The sequence below is a fragment of the Chiloscyllium plagiosum genome, unplaced genomic scaffold, assembly GCF_037043375.1.
Source record: "Chiloscyllium plagiosum isolate Xiang-an unplaced genomic scaffold, Cpla_swu_hap1 HiC_scaffold_12, whole genome shotgun sequence".
Taxonomy (NCBI): domain Eukaryota; kingdom Metazoa; phylum Chordata; class Chondrichthyes; order Orectolobiformes; family Hemiscylliidae; genus Chiloscyllium; species Chiloscyllium plagiosum.
In genome coordinates, this window is record NW_028270150.1 from 87,473,838 (window position 1) to 87,496,606 (window position 22,769).

A 22,769-nucleotide genomic window follows, 5' to 3' on the forward strand; every position below is an offset into this window, starting at 1 on the left:
AGTGCACAAATGACTACGGGCTACAACTTTGTCAGAATATCCAGATGTCCTCTGACATGGGGAATGTCAGAGGTTTTACGAAGGAATCAAAAACACAGCAAGTCCATTTGCAAAGAAAATGGCTCTACTGTAAACAGGCAGAGAAGTCAACACAGATTGCAATTAAACAATTGGAGAGAATTTCAACTCCTCTGAGTTGTACTCTGTTACTGAGAAAGTTCTAGGTACCTCTGCCTGTTATAGCAGAGCTAGATATTGAATGAATAAAGGAGAAACTCAACAAAACTATTGACTCGTTGGCCAAGGGCAAAGCCCCATCTGATGATTAGATCACCTGAATTCAACAAGCACAGAGAATTGTCACATCTGCATGAACATCTGTGTGTGTGTGTGACGCAAAGATTTTGACTACAAGAGAATCTCAAACAAAGAAAAATGAATGGACTCTTTCATAGTTTTAAAATGTTTGGGTTTAACTTTCTGCATTAGGAAGACAAATGCTATATCTGGGATGTTGCCATACCTCTATCTATCAGTACTGACTTTGGGATGCTGAAGGTTGTTGGTAGCTTTACTTATCTTGGTTCCACAATCAGCAGCAACCATTGATGCTGAAATCAACTCAATATCACAAAATCCATTACTGTTATTTCTAAGCTATATAGATAAGATGCAGAGCTGGGCTAAGTAGTGGCAAATTGAATTTAATGCAGAAAAGTGTGAGATAATTCACGTTGGAAGAGGTAACAGGAATGCAGAGTACTGGGCTAATGATAAAATTCTTGGCAGTGTAGATGAACAGAGAGATGTTGGTGTCCTGGTGCATAAATCCCTGAAAGTTGTCACCCAGGTTGATAGGATTGTTAAGAAGGTATATCAGAAACATCAAATAGCTCACAGCTTAATATTTCAACCAAAAGATGGCACTGGAAGTTTTGGTAGTTTTTTTCCCCGTCACATCTTTTCACTTTATATTTAACATGCCTGTCCCTTTTGGGAAAAAAAAGACATGATTGTTCTAATTAAATAAAGGACCTCTTGAGAATTACACAGAAGAAATAATTACCTTGCACTATCTACCCTAAATAGCTAAGTCACATACTTCCTTCAGTACACAAACAAAATTTTCTAAATAACAATGCATAGGTTCAACCAGTCTTGTAATTAAACTAAACTGTTAATGTATAAATAAAAATAAGCTTTACTAAACAAATATTTTGCACTATAATATAACCTATATCTAAGAAAACAAATCAGTTCTAGCTTTCTCCAAACTTCCCAAAGATATTTACAATACAGTTTTTAACTACAATTTAATCTTTTTCGTAAGTTTATTTTTGATTTTGATTATATTGTGATTTGCTTCTCATTACCTAAGCTGTTTTGCAAATGTCAAAAATAATAATGCAACTTCCCAAACTACTACACTGCTTTTATATAAGGGTTATACTCAAAGGAATTCAAGATAAGTGCACACAAATAATAATTTCTACATTGAAAGATACACTTATATTTGTGTAGCACCTTTCGTGACATCTGATTATCTAAGACAGCAAAAAAAAACTTTTGAAATATGGTCACTATTGCAATGCAGAACATCACAATATGACTCTGGAGAAGTTTCTAAAGACTGGAGGGTGGCAAATGCAACCCCACTACTTAAAAAGGGAGGGAGAGAAAAAATAAATAAAATTCCAAACTGATCAGTTTAACATCACTGGTGAAGAAAATATTAGAGCCTGTTATAAAATGTGATAACAAAACACTTGCAAGTTAAGAAAGAGCAGTAATTCCTATCTCCTCAGAAGGCTAAAGGAAATTCAGCATGTCCACAATGATCTTTTTCCATTTTTATAGACACACTATAGAAAGCATCATACACAGATGCACCACAGCTTGGTATGGCAACTACTCTGTCCAAGAAATACTGAGAGTTGTGAATGTAGCCCAGACAATCGCACAAAACAGCCTTCCATCCATTGACTCCGACTATACTTCCTGCTGTCTCGGCAAAGCATAGAGACAGAGTCATAGAGATGTACAGCATGGAAACAGACCCTTCAGTCCAACCCGTCCATACCGACCAGATATCCCAACCCAATCTAGTCCCACCTGCCAGCACCTAGCCCATATCCCTCTAAACCCTTCCTATTCATATACCCATCCAAATGCCTTTTAAATATTGCAATTGTACCAGCCTCCACCACTTCCTCTGGCAGCTCATTCCATACACATAATACCCACTGTGTGAAAACGTTGCCCCTTAGGTCTCTTTTATATCTTTTCCCTCTCACCCTAAACCTATGTCCTCTAGTTCTGGACTCCCCCAACCCCAGGGAAGAGACTTTGTCTATTTAACCTATCCATGCCCATCATGCTTTTGTAAACCTCTACAAGGTCACCCCTCAACCTTTGACGCTCCAGGGAAAACAGGCCTAAGCCTGTTCAGCCTCTCCCTATAGCTCAAATCCTCCAACACTGATAACACCCTTGTAAATCTTTTCTGAACCCTTTCAAGTTTCACAACATCTTTGCGATAGGAAGGAGACCAGAACTGCACACAATATTCCAACAGTGGCCTAACCAACGTCCTGTACAGCCAAACGTACGCTCTTCCATCTTTTTCCATTGGGCAGAATATACAAAAACTTGAAAACACATACCAACAGATTTCAGAACAGATTCATCCCTGCTGTTATTGGACTTTTGAATGGAACTCTTATATATTAAAGTTGGCCTTCCTCTGCACCTTCTCTGGAGCTGTAACACTTTAATCTCTGTTCTGTTTTATTACCAAGATGTAATTATGTATGGTATGATTTGCCTTGAAAGCATGCAAAACAATTTTTTCATTGTATCCCAGTACCAGTGACGATAATAAATCAAACTAAAATCAAATTTTAGCAGCTTGACAGCCCTTGACCCTAAGGCTGCATTTAACCCAGTGTGGCATCAAAGACCCTAGCAAAATTGGAATTAGTGGGAACTGAGGAAAACTCACTGCTTGTTAGAGTCATACCTAGCAGATAGGAAGGTGGTTGTTGGAAGTCAGCTATCTCAGCTCCAGGACATCTCTGCAGGATTTCCTGAGGGTAGTGTCCCAGGCCCAAACACGTTAGCTAATTCATCAATGACCTTCCCTCCATGATAACGTCAGAAGTGGGGATTTTTGCCGATGACTGTACATCATCCTGCACCATTCACAGTCCTCAGATACTTAAGCAATGTATTTTAAATGCAATGAGACCTGGACAATATCCAGACTTCGGCTGAGAGGTGGCAAATAACACCGCACAAATCCAGGCAATGACCATCTCCAATAAGAGACGATTTAACTGCCAACTCTTGATTTTCAATAGGGCTACAATCATTGAATGACCCATTACCAACATTCTGGCAGGATTGCCATTGACCATTTACAATATTTAAGGGAAATAGTAAAAAGTTTGAGTATTGCAAAGAAAATAACATTTTGTTGAAACTTTTCATCTTGCACTCATAAGTTTGAATTCTTGCAAAATGTTATGGTGAAATCTCACATTTATACTGTATGAGTGAAGAATGCTGATTTGTTGGCAAGTGGACTCTGATTGATAAAGGTGCTGCTGTGGAAAATATACCCATTAATGTTGAGTGATAGTTAACAGACAGCTTTGTTTATATTCTACACTGGGCAGGTTGATTTTGATTAATCAGAGCATTAGTTGGCTAGTCTTTGAAAGAGAGGAGCAGGATGAAGGAAATAAAAGCAAAAGTCTAGAATAGAATAAAAGGATGAAAGAAATTAAGTGAAAACGTTATCATGGAACAAGAGACAAAGGCAGTGGTAATGGCTGTTGCAAAGTATTTAGAACTGGATCCTAATTTTCCTCCAGACTCCAATTTTCAGTGTTATGGACTAGATCAAACCCTCTCAAAATAAATCAAGGAGATAGCCTAGACCCCAACTTTTACCTTACTTAAAGGCGATTCGATTGGTCAAATTACTAAGCTTTAAGCAAAACACATCATTCTTACTCGTTAAAGTGCAAACAAAAAAAAATTGGCACAACTTTATCTGTATCAAAATACTTAAAATAATGTGTTTTAACTACTACTCAAACTGTTCCAATATTGCAGATAAGTTTTTGGTACAACTTATAAAATTAATGATCGGGTCTCAGGTAGTGTTATAGAACAGAGGGACCCAGGGGTTCAGATTCACAATACTTTTAAGTTTGTGTCATATACAGACAGGGTGGTTAAAAAGACATTTAGCACACTTGCCTTCATTGCTCAGTCCAGAGTATAGAAGTTTGGAATTCTTGTTGAGGTTGAATGGGCCTTTTCTGGAATACTATGCCCAGTTCTGGTTGCCAAGTTATAGGAAGGATATTATTAAGCTGGAGAGGGTTCTGAAGAGATTTACCAGAATGTTGCTGAGTATGGAAGGTTTGAGTTATATAGAAAAGGTGGATAGGCTGGGACTTTCTTCACTAGAGTGTAGCAGGTTGAGAGGTGACCTTATAGAGGTTTACAAAACCATGAGGGGGATACTTAGGGTTAATGGTAGGTGTCTTTTCCCTTAGATGGGGAATTTAAAGACTGGGGGCATATTTTTAAAGTGAGAGGAGAGTGCTTTAAAATAAGACAAGGGAGAAATATTTTACACAGAGGGTGTTTCACGTGTGGAATGAACTTCTGGAGGAAGTGGTGGATGTAGGCATAGTTACAATGGTTAAAAGACATTTAGATAAGTACATTAATAGGAAAGGTTTGGAGGGATATGGTCCAAGAGCAGGCAGGTAGAACTAGTTTAGTTTGGGATTATGTTTGGCATGGACAGGTTGCAGTACAAAGGGTCTGTTGCTGTGCTGTATGACGGCAGCTCACATTAAATGGCACTCCCAATCTTTGTCATTAGGGTCATAGGGATATACAGCATGGAAACAGACCCTTCGGTCCAATTCGTCCATGCCGACCAAATATCCTAACCCAATCTAGTCCCACCTGCCAACACCCGGCCCATATCCCTCCAAACCCTTTCTATTCATATACCCATCCAAATGCCTTTTAAATATTGCAATTGTACAGCCTCCACCACTTCCCTCTGGCAGCTCATTCCATACACATACGACCCTGTGTGTGAAAAAGTTGCCCCTTAGGTCTCTTTTATATCCTTTCCCCCCCACCCTAAACCTATGCCCTCTAGTTCTGGATTTCCCGATCCCAGGGAAATGACTTTATCTATTTGTCCTGTCCATGCCCCTTATGATTTTGTAAACCTCTATAAAGGTCACCCCTCAATCTCCGATGCTCCTGGGAAAACAGCCCCAGCCTGTTCAGCGTCTCTCTATAGCTCAAATCCTCCAACCCTGGCAACATTCTTGTAAATCTTTTCTGAACCCTTTCAAGTTTCACAAAAACTTTCCGAAAGGAAGGAGACCAGAATTGCACACAATATTCCAACAATGGCCTAACCAATGTCCTGTACAGCTGCAACATGACATCCCAACTCCTGTACTCAATACTCTGACCAATAAAAGAAAGCATACCAAACGCCTTCTTCACTATCCTATCTACCTGTGACTCCACTTTCAAGGAGCTATGTCATCAGGTAGTTTGTTTACAAATGGTACTCAGGCCTCTCTATATTTACTGTTTCATATATCATGCCTTCTTCAGAGCAATCCTTTACAAAAGCAGCTGATACTGCAACATTTCATACTTGCACAAAAACTGTCAAACATCACATGTGGATGGACTTTTTCGGACAAAAGATAGCAACATTTCTAATAAATTGGAAAGCAGAAAGAAAAAAGTCATCATTTGGGTGCAAAATATTGTAGGAATAGAAATCGTTTTCATTCTTGTCCTTTGACTTCCATTATGGCTGGTGTACTTGGTTTTCCTTCACCCAAAAAGTGATTGCTTTATTGAAGATTGGAAGCTCAAACCATCTCAAATTCTATCACAGTAATGTTTCCCAAGCTCCTTTGGCTTCTTGAAAGCTTCTAATGTAATCATTTTAACTTTGTTCACAAACAGTCTCCCATCCAACAAGAATGTGCAGTGACTTCTAGAGTTGTGCATGGAAACAAATCTTCAGCTAAATAAGCTTGCAAGTTATAAGTCTGCCATGCATGGACCTTGGAGACCCACAGTCAGAAAGAAAATTAGGAGGAATGCTAGCCATATTCCTTAATTTTATTGAGAGGATATCTCTGGGATATGAATGAGTTCCATTTTTAAGTCTATTCGTAAGTCGAATTTGTATGCACATTGGAACAGTTACATACGGTTCACATCTAGCGTCAATTAGTCAAATGTCAGCCTTGGTATATATTTTACCTAAAACATCTTAAACATAATAATACAGTAACAATGATAATAAAATGTAACTACAGGACTGTATTTATAAGAGAGAGAGAGAGAGAGAGAGAGAGAGAGAGAGAGAGAAAGAGAAAGAAAGAAAGAGTGAGTGTGTGTGGTTATAACAAAAAAATTAAAGAAACATTTCTTAAACTGTTTAGATAGAAACGAAAAGATAATGATTAAAGGTTAACACTTAATCTCGTCCCAATCAATGTCTTGCACACCAGAAGGGGCCTTAATTAATAATTAAGATGACTTTATTAATTGGATAATGAACCTGGTGCTAGAGAGTCAAGGATTGATATTCCTGCTGGAGAGTCAGGGTCTGATTCTGCTGCTGGAGAGTGGAAGCTTACTTCTAAAGTCAATTTCTTAAAGTAAACATCAAGAGTAGCTTGAACAGAGCTTTTCTTTTTCTCATTATAAATGACCTTGTAGCAGCTGAGGCAGTTGCTAACTGAGCTTCCACAGTTGATTCCACGGTGATTGAGCTTCCACAGTTCTCTGGGGTAGAAAATTCCAAAGGTTCACTATCCTTTGAGAGAAGAAATTTTTCTTCCATTTCATAATAAGAGATAAACAATGTGAGATAGAATATGTTCCTTGGTTCTTGACTCACCAGCCAGGAGAAACATTCCAACTACATCCACCACTGCCATACTCTGCAAGAATTTTGTACATTTCAGTGAGGTCACATTTCATTCTTTGAAACAGAGGAGAATAGTTTTGTCAATCTCTCCTGAAGTAATTCCACCATTCTGGATATTAACCTGGTGCATCTCCATTATTGCATTCCTCCATGGCAAGTACATCTTTCCTTAGATAAGGAGATCAAAGCTGTATACAATACTTTAGGGGAAATCTCAGCAAAGCCCAATGGAATTGCAGTAAAACATCTTCACTCCTGTACTGTGCTCAAATTCTGCAATTAAAACCAACGTACAGTTTTCCCTACTAATTGCTTGCTATACCTGTATAGTCACTTTCAGTGACTCATGATCAAGGACATTCAGGTCCATTTTGACATCAACAGTTCACATGCTCTCACCATTTAAGAAATACTATATAGTTCTGTTTACTTCTTACCAAAGTGTATATTTTAAGAGTAAATTATATTACATTTACCATGCTCTTGTCCACGTTCTGGCCTGTTCAAGTCCCCATGACACCCCTTTCCATCCTCCTCACAACTGACATTCTTATCGAGTTTTGTATTATCAACAAAGGCCCTTCAGCCATCATATCTGGACTCGTCAAGAACAACTGTCTATATTATTTCCAATTTCCAGCACTTGGCCTACAGCCTTGGCATTGCAAGTGCACATCTAAATAGCTCTTAAATGTTATAAGGATGTCTGTCTCTAACACCTTATAGGTAGTAACTCTGAAGATGGACAAGGGAGATCCAGTAGATGTAGTTTACCTGGACTTTCAGAAAGCTTTTGATAAAGTCCCACCTAGGAGGTTATTGAGCAAAATTAGGGCGCATGGTATTGGGGGCAAAGTACTAACTTGGATTGAAAGTTGGTTGGCTGAAAGGAAACAAAGAGTAGTGATAAACGGCTCCATTTTGGAATGGCAGGCAGTGACCAGTGGGGTACCGCAGGGATCAGTACTGGGACTGCAGCTTTTTACAATATATGTTAATGATATAGAAGATGGTATCAGCAATAACATTAGCAAATTTGCTGATGATACTAAGCTGGGTGGCAGGGTGAAATGTGATGAGGATGTTAGGAGATTACAGGGTGACCTGTAGAAGGGCCTGTGCCCGAAACGTCGAATCTCCTGTTCCCTGGATGCTGCCTGACCTGCTGTGCTGTTCCAGCAATAAAGTTTCAACTTTGATCTCCAGCATCTGCAGACCTCACTTTCTCCTACAGGGTGACCTGAACAAGTTAGGTGAGTGGTCAGATGCACGACAGATGCAGTTTAATGTGGATAAATGTATGGTTATCCACTTTGGTGGCAAGAACAGGAAGGTAGATTACTACCTCAATGGAATCAATTTAGGTAAAGAGGCAGTACAAAGAGATCTGGGTGTTCTTGTACACCAGTCAATGAAGGTAAGCATGCAGGTACAACAGGTAGTGAAGAAGGCTAATAGCATGCTGGCCTTCATAACAAGAGGGATTGAGTAGAGAAGCAAAGAGGTTCTTCTGCAGCTGTACAGGGCCCTGGTGAGACCACACCAAATTTGAGGAAAGACATTCTGGCTGTTGAGGGAGGGCAGCATGAGGTCAATTCCTGGAATGGTGGGATTACCTTACACTGAAAGACTGGAGCGACTGGGCTTGTATACCCTTGAGTTTAGAAGAACTGAGAGGGGATCTGATTGAGACATAAGATTATTAAAGGATTGGACACTCTGGAGGCAGGAAACATGTTTCCGCTCTTGGGTGAGTGCCGAACCAGAGGACACAGCTTAAAAATACGGGGTAGACCATTTAGGACAGAGATGAGGAGAAACTTCTTCACCCAGAGAGTGCTGGCTGTGTGGAATGCTCTGCCCCAGTGGAGGCCCAGTCTCTGGATTCAGTTAAGAAAGAGTTGGATAGAGCTCTCAAGGATTGTGGAATCAAGGGTTATGGAGATAAGGCAGGAACAGGATACTGATTAAGGATGATCAGCCATGATCATATTGAATGGGGGTGCAGGCTCGAAGGGCAGAATGGCCTACTCCTGCACCTATTGTCTATTGTGAGCTCCAGATTCTGTCTGAGTGAAAAGTTTTCCTCACATCCTCTGTAAACCTTCTGGCCTTTTCCTTAAGCCTATGCCTCCTGATTATTGATCACTCTTCTGCCAATCAAGGGAAAATGTTTCTTCCTTTCTATCCTGTCTATGCCCCTTATAGTTTTACACACTTCAATCATGCACCCTTTCAGTCTCCTCTGCTCTAAGGAAAACAACTCTTGACTGTCCAATCTCTTCTCATAAGTAAAACTCTCCAGCTCAGCAAATCCTGATAAATCTCTTTGCACCCTCTCCAGTGCAGTCACACCTAACCTAGAATGTGGATTCCAAAATTGGACATAATAGTCTAGCTATGGTCTCCCCAACATTTTATTACAATTCCAGCATGACCTCCTTGCTCTTAAATTCTATGCCTCAGCTAATATAGGCGAGTATCCCATATGTCTTCTTAACGACTTTAGTCATCTGTCCCGATACCCTAAGCGTCAGGTGTAGATTAGATTAGATTAGATTAGATTAGATTAGATTAGATACAGTGTGAAAACAGGCCCTTCGGCCCAACAAGTCCACACCGCCCCGCCGAAGCACAACCCACCCATACCCCTACATGTACCCCTTACCTAACACTACGGGCAATTTAGCATGGCCAATTCACCTGACCTGCACATCTTTGGACTGTGGGAGGAAACCAGAGCACCCGGAGGAAACCCAAGCAGACACGGGGAGAACGTGCAAACTCCACACAGTCAGTCGCCTGAGGCAGGAATTGAACCCGGGTCTCTGCCGTGTACACGCACATCAAGTTCCCTCTGATCCTCAATGATTTCCAGGGACTGAACACTCATCATATATTCTCTTATTGAGTTTGTCCAAGTGTGTGACCAATAGGTTTGCTTAATTTTCAGCATTTCTTCTGATACAACCTTGTAGAGAACTGATTGCCAAACCATTCTTCTTTATATTAGACTCTGGTGTAGACTCTCAATTAAGTTAACTTCATTGGATTACATTGTGTTAAAAAGGAGCTGAAGAGACCAGAGTGGCACATTGCAGAGAAAACACACCATTCAATTAACATACACTTTGCAGACACTTATACAAATCCAGACATCTACAAGAACAGATACTTTTAAGAAAAATCAAAGAAATAATGTATTCCAAAAAACTTTTGCATATTCAGGTACCATTTGAGAGTGCATTCTGAGTAATTTACATATACTGTTCATACGTTTACCAAATACAGGTACATTGCAAGAGAAAAAAAAGACAAAAAAACATGAAACAAAGCCACCACAATCCATCAGTAGTATTCCGGTTTGTATCTGAAACTATCTATTGACAATTTATTGGTAGTAGCCTACCTGTAATGCACTGAAGCTGCCCATCCTCTCTTCTTATGGTAAATGTCTCACCTGGGTTGACTTGAACCAAAATAACCTGTGATTATATACATTAAAAATATTATTTTGGATACAATTTGCAGTCAAGTAAAATGCTTTTACCTTAATTTCCATGTAATTAGAGTTTCAAAGAAAGAAAAACAGCTTGCATATGTTTAGCTCCTTAATATAGCAAATGTCCCAAAAATGTTGACATTTAGTTTGGTTCTGCACTATATTATGAACTTTACAATTAATATAAACCACATTTTCTGTTTTCTTTTAATCTCAAATATTTAGGTAATCCAAGAAGTTTTAAGCTTTAAATACCATTCTGTTTCCTGTCCACTCTGTAGCAAATCCCCATCTACTCCTTGAAGACTTCTCACCATTCAACTGCTATTTGCCTATCCAATTCTCAATTCCAATCCACCTCGAACAGATTTTAACTCACTGAATTCAAACCAGTTAAGGATCAATGCACATGACTTTACTACTGCTCTTTTCCATAACTACTTGAACTTGATATTACCAACTGTTCCACTTGTACCCACTACATTCCCCAGCATTGGATCCAGCACATTCTCTCTCAGTGGGTTTGAAAAACATTTAAAGAAACTTCTCTTGTACACATTTTAAGAATTTCTCTCCTTCTTTGGCATTTAAACAACCGCTAATCAAGTCTAAATTGATATAACTGAAGGCCCTCATTTTGATTATCTCTATCTCCTCCAAGATTTAACAGATTATAGAGTACAACAGCAGCAAATAACCTCCTCCATTGTTCTTTAATACTAACTTTATAAATTCCATCTTTAGTCCCTCAACCAACTATGCCATCCCTCCTCAGTAGTATATTTAATCAGCTTTTTCCTTTCCAACTTTTAACTGAACACCTCATAACATTGTATTCTTAGTATTGTCTCTCTATGCCATTTCTCTGTTATATCATAGTTCCATATAGTGATATGCATGTGCAGTTCACCAACATTATTTAGCACAAAGCACAACATTTCACAAGCAAGGTGGGATGGGAAGCGACTGATTTAAGAAATGAGACACTGCACAATAGAAGGATTTCGAGATAATAAAAGCAAAATATTGCAAATCTTGAAAATCTGAAATAAAAAGAAAGTGTTGGAAATCACCTGTACTGGCTGCAGCTGCACAGACAGAAAGAGTTAGATGTCCCCCAGTTGAATATGTCTCTTCTTCAGACTAATACTAAGGATTCAAGGGTTAAATTATGGATGATAGTTTACATAAATTTTGCTGTATTTGCAAGTTTAGATAATCAAGCAGTTACCGAATCACCATCTAAATTGATTGCAGGATACAAATCAACTATTTTCTCTAATCTTCAGTGGGAAAATTAAGAATAATGGATTGCAAACATAAATTAAAGCAAGTCATTTTCACAAGGAGGTATTGAAAATATCTTTCCTCCTTCCCCACCACTTCCATCCCTCTAAAACTAACTTAACTGAGATTTTGATGAATTGAGGAATATAGAGTAAAAACAAACTAAAGTTAAAAAAAACACTATGATTTAACTGAATAATGGAACAGGCCCAAGGGGAAGAATGGCTTCCTTCCAATACTTGCATTGTCTCATATTTGTGCCTTTAATCTTGAAGCACATGCTATTCCATGCTAAATTAAGATAGCAATAAATGTATTGCAAGCTCTGCTTAGAAGCAGAAACAAAATATATTTGACATTTAATTATCCCGACCCAGACTAAGATTCTATTTTCACCTCAGCCATAATAATGATAAGTCATGTGGAAAATACAGATGGTATCTCGTCATTTGTCATCAAGCATTTAAAGTAAAAGCTCGACCCGGTTCCATTGTAAAATAAGCCCATCAGGATCAGGCCTCCAAATATGTCTGGTCTCATAAAAATTGATTAAACAAGCACAGAAGAACTAAAGATGACAATAGCTCAGTAAAACGTTTCGGTTCGAATTCAGGATTTGAGTACAGAGCTCATGGTTGGAACTCCAGTGCAGTACTGAGGAACTGCTGCACAATCAGAGACAATTCATGAGCTGAATACATTTTGTTACATAAATCAATGTTAAGTAATGATGGATATGTATCACCAGTAGAAATAAAAGAAAGATAATAAATAGCTTCTAAAAGTTAATAGAGGAATAGAAGATGAAAAGCCACTGACATAGGAGTCAGAGTGTAATATATCCAAATTGACTGATGATACAAAAATTGATGGTAAAGTATGTTAAATGATGACATAAAGAAATAAAAAAGGCTTATGGACAAGTTGAGTGAACAGGCAAAATCAAGACAGATCACTACTTAAATTAGGAGAGACTCTTAAAAGAAATGCAGCACAGAAGGATTGGGGTGCTGCGCGTGAAACATAGAACATTAGCATGCAGCTGCAGCAAGTAATTAAGGCAAATGGAAATTTAAAAATAGGGAAGTCTTGTTACAACTTTACAGTATATGGGTAAGTTCACACATGGAATAATGTGTACAATTTTAGTGTATGTATTTAAGAAAAGATGCAATGACATTGGAGGCACTTCAAAGGAAATTCACTAGGATGATTTCTGAGATGAAGGGGTGACTTATCAAGAATGTCTTAAATAAGTTAGGCTTTAATCATTAGAGTTTAGAGAACTGAAAGGTGATCATATTTAAAGATCAAGATTCTGAAGACTTTCAGGATACATGTTGAGAAGATGTTTTCATTAGCAGGGGAATCTCAAACTCGGGAACATAGGTTACGTGAATACTCATTTAAAACTGAGATGCGAAGAAATTTCTTCTTCTAGGGGACTGAACATCTAGAATTCTCTACTCTAGAGACTTGATCAGGCTCGATGGCTAAAAGTGATTGAAAGACGAGGTGGATAGAGCTTTGAAATATTGGGGAATTGACGACTATGATGACTTGACTTGAAAGAGGAGCTGAGGCCTTAGGCAGATCATCTTGTTAAATGGTGGGGCAGGCTTAATGGCAGTTTAACCTGACCCTATTTCCTTTTGTTCTTACATTCTAACATACTAATCTCCCTGCTCTGACCAGAGAAGCCTGGGTTCAAGTCCCACCTGTGCCAGAGTTGCGTAATAACATACGTGAAGAGGTTGATTAGAGAAAAATAGATCAAAAGATATATTAAATGCAATTTTAGATCAATCATGATGGCATTTGAACTCATGACATATAAGATTTAAGTCTGCTAGCATAACCATACACAACTATACGAGAGACACTATTGTTAGGTTTTATATTGTACCTTGCATTTCAGTGAATTTACAGATTTGAATTGTTAGCATCATTTAACACACTCAAGATAGAAAGAGCTGAGACCTGCCTTTTGAATTGACAGAAAATCTGAAAAAGGCAAATGTTATTATTTCCACTTTGAGTGCTTTCTTTACTTATAATGGCTATGAATAGTAAAGAAGGCAGTTTAATAACTTCTTCACATTAGCAAATATAACCAAGTACAGGTATACTATCTCATTGGAGAGAAGTTAGCTCTTGTAAGCTGGAAGACAAAGGTCAGAGAGGCAAATAAGTCTTTTATCCATTGTAGGATGGTGGTAGGGTGGCATTTAATCCTGTAGGAGGGGTTGCACCTCAAATCTGTGCCATACCCACTCCACCACTAATTAATGCCCACTTTAGGACGTCAACCTCTGCTACTGATATTCATTGTGACCAATATTGCTTGCAAGCTCTCTGGATGGACTCCCCATTGAAAGCCATTCAGTGCCTGATTAGAAGAACGAGCATCAGGAAGAGAATAGCTCTCTTTGCTTATACCTTCTCCATTCCTCCCCCCCCCCCCCCCGCTTCCCAACCCCAACTATCATTTGTCTATAGTCCTCTATAATTAAAGGCTTGTGCTCAGAAAAGGCTGGAAGCCTTTAGTTTTATTTCTGTTCAGAGATTTCATAAATATTATATTCAATCAAATAAAATGGGGAGTTATTGAGTATTTCTAAACATAGTGAGGAGGATTCAACACTGGCATCTACCAACAATAAGAAATGTTTCCCAGGCATGTCTCATCCACAAAAACCAGGACATTCCAATTTGGTCAATCACTGCCCATTATTCTACTTTTGATCATTAAAGTTTTGGAAAAAAATATCAAATTACATCTAATCTGCAATAACCTGCTCACTGGTTTCAGTTTGAGTTCTGTCAGGACTACTTGGCTACTGGTCTTATTACAGCCTTGGTGCAGACATGGACAAAAGAGCTGAACTCAAAGTGAAATGTCAGTGACTGCCTAGGAAAACAGGGCAACGTTTAGAGTTATAGAGATGCTCAGCACGGAAACAGATCTTTCGGTCCAACTCATCCATGTCGACCAGTTATCCTAACCTAATCTAGTCCCATTTGCCAGCACTTGGCCCATATCACGCTAAACCCTTCCGATTCATATACCCATCCAGATGCCTTTTAAATTGTACCAGCCTCCACCACTTTCTCAATCCATAGATGCACCACCCTCTGTGAAATGTTGCCCCTTAGGTCCTTTTTATATCTTGCCCCCCTCACCCTAAACCTATGCCCTCTAGTTCTGGACTCTCCCACTGCAAGGAAACATCCATGTCTATTTATCCTATCCATGCTCATGATTTTATCAACCTCTATAAAGTCCCCCTCAGTCTCCGATGCTCCAGAGAAAATAGCCCCAGCCTATTCAACCTCTCCCGATAGCTCAAATTCTTCAACATCCTTGTAAATCTTTTCTGAACACTTTCAAGTTTCACAACATTCTTCTGACAGGAAGGAGACCAGAATTGCACACAAAATTCCAAAAGTAGCCTAACAAATAGCCACAACATGATCTCCTAACCGCTATACTCAATGCTCTGACTAATAAAGGAAACGCCTTCTTCACTATCCTATCTACCTGTGACTTTACTTTCAAGGAGCTATGAACCTGCACTCTGAGGTCTCTTTGTTCAGCAACACTCCCCAGAACCTTACCATTAAGTGTATACGTCCTGCTAAGATTTGCTTTCCCAAAATGCAGCATTTCGCATTTATCTAAAATTATCCTCCATAGAGTCAGAGATGTACAGCATGGAAACAGACCTGTCCATGCCGACCAGATAGTCCCACCTGCCAGCACTCGGCCCATATCCCTCCAAACCCTTCATATTCGTATACCCATCCAAATGCCTCTTAAATGTTGCAATTGTACTAGCTTGCACCAGTTCTTCTGGCAGCTCATTCCATACACGTGCCAGCCTCTGTGTGAAAAAGTTGCCCCGTAGGTATCTTTTCTATCTTTCCGATCTCACCCTCAACCTATGCCATCTAGTTCTGGACTCCCCCACCCCACGGAAAAGACTTTGTCTATTTACCCTATTCATGCCCCTCACAATTTTGTAAACCTCTATAAGGTCACCCCTCAGCCTCTTGACACTCCAGTGAAAACAACCCCAGCCTGTTCAGCCTCTCCCTATAACTCAAATCCTCCAACCCTAGCTACATCCTTGTAAATCTTTTCTGAACCCTTTCAAGTTTCACAACATCTTTCCGATAGGAAGGAGACCAGAATTGGACGCAATATTCCAACAGTGGCCTAACCAATGTCCTGTACAGCCACAACATGACCTCCCAACTCCTGTACTCAATACTCTAACCAATAAAGGAAAGCATACCAAACACCTTCTTCACTATCCAATCTACCTGCGACTCCACTTTCAAGGAGCTATGAACCTGCACTCCAAGATCTCTTTGTTCAGCAACACTCCCTTGGACCTTACCATTAAGTGTATACGTCCTACTAAGATTTGCTTTCCTAAAATGCAGCACCTCGCATTTATCTGAATTAAACTCCATCTGCCACTTCTCTGCCCATTGGTCCATCTGATTAAGATCCTGTTTTAATCGGAGGTAACCCTCTTTGCTGTCCACTACACCTCCAATTTTGGTGTCATTTGAAAACTTACTAACTGAACCTCTTACGTTCGCATCCAAATCATTTATGTAAATGACAAAATGTAGAGGACCCAGCACCGATCCTTGTGGCACTCCACTGGTCACAGTCCTTCAGTCTGAAAAATAACCCTACACCACCACGCTCTATCTTTGAGCCAGTTCGGAATCCAAATGCCTAGTTCTCCCTGTATTCCATGAGATCTATCCTTGCTGATCAGTCTTCCATGAGGAACCTTGTCAAACACCTTACTGACAAGTCCATATAGATCACGTCTATCACTCTGCCCTCATCAATCCCCTTTGTTACTTCTCCAAACAAAACTCAATCTAGTACGTGAGACATGATTTCCCATGCACAAAGCCATGTTGACTATCCCTAATCAGTCCTTGCCTTTCCAAATACACGTAGATCCTGTCCTTCAGGATTCCCTCCAACAACTTGCCCACCACTGATGTCAGGCTCACCGCTCTCTAGTTCCCTGGCTTTTCCTCACCAACCTTCTTAATAGTGGCAGAGTACAGCATTAAGGAGCCTGAGCAAAAGTGGAGGCAATGGGAACTGGGGGAAAAACTCTTCACTGGGTGGATTGATACCCAACTGTTATGAAGTTGAAGGCATGTACTGTTTCTTTATGAGAGAGAGAGAGAACGCTGATCTGAACTGAGCGATTACAAGCACCTTTGTACATCATTAGGTGGCTGTCCCAGAGAGTACTACAAAATTAAAAATATGTAACATGTGGCTGTGAAATAGATACCTGAGTTTTGGTATTGAAATTTGAATTTGAATTTAACCATTTTAAATTATGCCCCAGGATACTAAAACCCAATCGAGTTTGAATTTATTGTTTTGCCAACATCAAACCAATGAGGCGATCCGATGTTGGGGGACATTTTGAAAATTGGTCAGAGAGCAACTACTGTAGAGCCAGAGAGCTATCTACCGATATAACATCTTGTTCTCCAAGAAATTAGAAAACACTCTATCAAAGTTACCTTTCCACTTGAAACTCACAGTAAAAAGGCAGATGACGATCTAGGGAGATCAACAGCCGGAAGAGTGAAGACACAGAAAAAGACAGATACTGTGTGGTTTTGAAATTAAGTTGATGTAATTTTAATAAGCGCCTTATTGGAACAGTATATTGTTATGGAATTGAAACCAGATAGCAAGCAGTTAAGAGAAAGGAGACTTAGATTTGTGAATAGTTTTTGTTTAACATTCAATTTAAGTGCTGGAAAATAAATTGATGTTATTTTCTTTAAATAGTGGAATTTGGGAGTTCTCTGTCACAACAGATGATGAGGCGAGGTGAGCTTTTCTGTGTGTTTAATATAATTAACAGAAAAAGCTCGCTTCTGTGTCATAACACAAACATAAAGGAAGATGTTTGTGTTGTTGGAGGCTAATACTTTCATTCTCAGGACACCACTGCAGGAGATCCCCTTGACAGTGTTTTAGGTTCTACCATCTTCTGTCTTCTCAAAGTCTGTCTACCATTTACAAAGCACCAAGTCAGCAGTGTCATGGAATACAATCTACTTGCCTGAATGAGTGCCGCTCCAACAACACTTAAGGAACTCAACACCATCCAGGACAAAGCAGCTCATTTGATCAGTACCTTATTCACAAACACAAACTTTCATGTGTTCATTCCAGTGCACAGTAGCAACAGTGTGTACTATAAAGATACACAGCAGCAACTTCCTTTTATACTTGGTTGCGGGATGTAGGTGCCACAGACTATGCAAGCATTTAACTCCCCTCATAATTGCCTTGGAGAAGGAAGTGATAAGCTTCCTCCTTGAACTGCTGCAGTCCTTCAGCAGTTCTGCTAAATTCAAGGCTCTTTGGAAAGCATCTTCCGAATCTGCAACCTCAACCACCTAGAAGGAAAAGAACAGGAGATATAAGGCAACAGCACCATCTAAAAGCTTCCCTCCAAAACACACATCAGCAGGCTTGTAACTACATTGCTGTTCCTTCATGGTCGTAAGATCAAAATCCTGAAGCTTCTTTCCCAGCAACACAGTGTGGATTAACACTAGAACTCTGCAGCAATTCAAAAAGGCTGATTGTAAACACTTTCTCAAGGATAAATAGGGACAGGCAACAAATGCAAACCTTTCCGGTGAGGTCACATCTCAAGTTTGAAAAAAGCCCTGATGGCCAAATTGTTGGTGTAGTTCTATCTCAGAATCTGTCCTCTGACCTTCTGTAACAAATACATGTCCAGGTTGATATGACATTTCTCTTTGCATTATTTTACATTAAGTAATTCCAGTTGCTAATACAATTAACATGATAGGTCATTTCATGTTGCTTCAAATCATTGAAAACAGATTGAACATGAAAATTATACTAAAGTACTGAATAGACAAAGAAACATTACTTAAGGACAGAGATTTCAAAATGTAGAGTGAAGTATGATCAAATTTAAAGGACAAAGTTAATATCGCAGGAAAGGAATGCAGAAACTTCATTTACTTAGAAAGGGGGTTGGAGAGATATGGGGGCCAGAGACAGAAGAACTTGCACTGTGGGCTAGATGAATTTGCAACAAATAGAAAAAGGACAAAATGGATTTTTAAATATGGATGAGGATTTTGAATTTACTATTTTAGGATATTAGCAGCCAGTTTGAGCAAGAAACAATCGGCAAAATGGGAACTTAGTGTTGGACTGGAACTTTCTTAGGTGGAGCTTGTGTAGAATGGAACTCAGGAGGACAGTGGGGTGGAAATTGAGTTAAATCTTATCAGGTATCAATGGCATTCAGGCTAGTGAGAATTAGATGTGGAAGACATAACATTGGAGGTGGAAGAATACTATTTTACTGATTAACAGGATACTGGAATTATCCAATGGTTACCCATGGTATAGAGGCTGTGCATCTTTTTGTTTAACTATATTAAGCAGGTAAAGAGAGAATGAAGTTGAATAAATAAGAATTCAGTTGTCCCTGTACTCAGTTCAAGAAAGTTCTACAGTATCTTGGACTTGTTTTCAACCCAATGATATTAAAATAAATTGGAAAATGCAGATGTGCTGTTGCAAATGTCATTTTATCATTGAGAACAGAGGAAAGAAAAATTGGACAGAATCAATATGGATTTATGAAAGGGTTATGGATTTATAATTTTTTTTTGTTATTTAATAAAAAAGCATAGTAAAGTAGAACAGTGGAAGTGATGTTTTTGGATCTTTTGAAGACTTTGAAAAGGTCGCACACAGAAGGTTCAGAAGCAAAATTACAGTGTGTGGTTAGCGCGGTTTGAGTGTGTGTGCTACTGATGATAATACACTACAATGGATTGAGAATTCATTAACAGACAGAAAACCGATTGTAGGAATAAATGGGTTATGCTCAGATGAGCAGGCTGTTACTAGTGAAGTTACTGCAAAAATCTGGCTACAAATGTTCAAAATCTTATGAATGATTTAAATGTAACTGAGACCAAATGTAACCTTTCCAAATTTCCCAATGACCCAAAACCAGGTGGGCATATAAGGTGTGAGGAGGTTGCAAGGAGGCTTCACTTGAAAACAGGTTAAATGAATGGACAGAAAAGGGCAGAGGGAATATAATGTGAGCAGTTGGGATGTTTTCAACTTTGGTGGGGGAGAAAAGATAAATGATGACAGATTGGGAAGCAATGTCCAAAGAGACCTTGCTCATGACATACTAAAAGCCAGCGTGCAAGTATTAGAATAAATCACAAAGTCAAATGGTATGTTGGCCTTCATTGTGAGGGGATGAGATTACAGAAGGGCATCTTGTTGTAAGAGAGCTTCGGTGAGAGCGTACCTTTACAGTTTTCGTCTCTTTATCTAAGGAAGAATATAATTGTCACAGAGGGAGTGTAAAAGAGGTTAATCAGACTAATTCTGGGAAGAACAAAATTGTCTGAAGCAAAAAATTGAAGAAACTTAAGAATCGTCAAATATTTATTTATTGAGCAATAAAAATTTAAATATATTAAACTAGGCAAAAAGATTGGGAAGATTTATTTAAAGACTTAAGAAAAGGAATAAAATTCACACTATTCCTTTTATTCCAGAAATGTCCTTGCAAATACCAAAATTCCAACAAACACCACTATCTTCATCTATGTTTCTTCTAATTTTTCTTGCCACTGTACCAATCTCGGAGATCCATGCACAGCAGTGACTTCTGGAACCTCAAGTGGATACACAGCTTATGGGGAACACTAATCTCCACACAAGGTTTCTTGCTCAGGCTGAGTTTTGGTGAATGTTTGCAAATTCATTAGATAAAACAAACTACAAATATGCTCACAATTTCTTTAACCTCACAGCAAACTCCCAAGCTCCCTAACTCAGGTTCCAGCAGGCATTCTCTGGTACACCCACTGACTGCTATAATCTTCAGTCTATCTGTGCACTTGGAGTACCGTCACCAGGAAATAGTAAAATTTTCCGAAATCCATTTTTTTTAATGTGCCAAATTTCTAATCCATATTCAAAGATGTGCATGGTGAATTGGCCATGCTAAATTGCCAGTGTTCAGGGATGTATAGGTGAGGTGCATTAGCCAGAGATAAATGTAGAATAATGAGAGGAGAATGAGTCTGGGTGGGTTACTGTTTGGAGAGTCGGTGTGGACTTGTTGGGGCCAAATGGCCTGTTTCCACATTGTCAGGATTCTATTGCTCCATCACAGGGGCTGTAAAATCTCTTTAAAAATGCATGCAAACACAAAGACATTCAGAATCCCTGGCACAAATCCCAAAAATAAGACCGTGCCTTTGCCTTAATAAACACACAATATAAAGGTTATAGATTGTTCCAAAAAACTGCTTTCTGGGAAGAGAATTTTACAACTTAGCAACCCTCAAAGAAAACAAAAACTGTCTCCTACTATTACTTTTGAAGTGCACTACCTTGTTCTACACTCCATGGAGAACACATCCTCTCAGTATCTTGATGTATAAAATACCATCAGAATTTTATACATTTCAACAAGCAGCGTTGTAAACGGCACTTTAACATCACCCTAAAACTGACCTAGCCCTCTTTTAGCTGTCAAATTATGGGAAGTCAAATATGTAAAATAAAAAAAAGTTCATGACTTGTATAAGAAGAATAGATTGTGAAATATGATCATTAAGATGAGTGATTCTGGTCGTGTGGACTTTGGCAGTGAAATAGTTGCTTGCATATTCTGTTTCTGCAGTTACCTGGAAGGAGTTTGTCTTGTTTGCCTCAATGGTGATTTTAGGAGAAAGTGAGGACTGCAGGTGCTGGAGATTAGAGCTGAAAAATGTGTTGCTGGAAAAGCGCAGCAGGTCAGGCAGCATCAAAGGAGCAGCAGAAGGGCTTATGCCCGAAACGTCGATTCTCCTGCTCCTTTGATGCTGCCTGACCTGCTGCGCTTTTCCAGCAACACATTTTTCAGCTCAATGGTGATTTTGCTGACTTACCTTGTTTGCAGCAGAGAGCTATATTTCCTTTGTTAAACCTGTACATTCAGCAAGTCCAGCAGAAGTTCTCAGCTGTGCCCCTTCACAGCACACTTTAGCACAGTGTAAATCAAAAAACAAGTCGGCATATTGAGACCAAAGGCTGCAGTTGGTTTTTAACCTGCTTTGAGTAGTCCTGGAATATTTTTGCTCAGAACTGTCTTTTCTTTTTCAAACAAATATAGTGTCGGCAATCTGGGACACAATCCAAGAAGATCACAATTCAGTTTTTGAAGTGCTGCAGTCTGAAGTTCCTTGACACTCTACAGGTTATTCATGTTTGATTCCTCAGTGTAATCTATATAGGGATTTTACACAGCCTCAGTGATTTGACCTTTTCAGCTATTTTTGGGCTTGCATGTCATTTTTAAGATCATAATACCATAAGACATAGGAGCAGAATAGAGGACAGCATGGTGGCTCATGGACCTGGGTTCAAGTCCAGCCTCAGGCGACTGTCTGTGCGGAGTTTGCACATTCTCCCTGTGTCGTCCAGGTTTCCTCCTATGATCCAAAGATGTGCAAGTTAGGTGAATTGGCCATGCTAAATTGCCAATAGTGTTCAGGGATGTGTAAGTTAGGTGTGTTAATCAGGGGTAAATGTAGAGTAATAGGATAGGGGAATGGGTCTGGATGGGTTACTCTACGAGGGTCGGTGTGGAATTGTTGGAACAAATGGCCTGTTTCCATACTGTGGGAATTCTATGAATATTTTATATGAGAATTGGGACATTTGGCCCATTAATTCCATTCCACCATTTGATCAAGGCTGATATATCTCTCAACTCCATTCTGGTATTCAAGGCAGAAGATTGGAATAACTAGTTTCAATCATACTATTTTAAGTAAACTTAAAACAACAAAATTTTGCAGCTAAAGAAAATAAATAGATGTGAAGTTTGTATACTTTTGCAA

At 39.1% G+C, this 22,769-nt stretch overlaps 1 protein-coding gene across 6 annotated transcripts in view; it reads right to left on the minus strand.

Annotated features, from left to right (window-relative positions):
• The window catches only part of fndc3a (fibronectin type III domain containing 3A), a 216,312-nt gene that overhangs the window by 140,921 nt on the left and 52,622 nt on the right, over positions 1-22,769 (minus strand). For 5 of the 6 annotated variants that reach the window (XM_087993027.1, XM_087993026.1, XM_087993024.1 and 2 more), the window contains one exon: positions 10,413-10,488. The exons of the other annotated variant lie outside the window; for it this stretch is intronic. In XM_087993027.1, the coding sequence (XP_087849153.1) occupies positions 10,413-10,488 (76 nt within the window). The remainder of the gene's footprint in view (positions 1-10,412; positions 10,489-22,769) is intronic. 6 annotated transcript variants of the gene reach the window in all.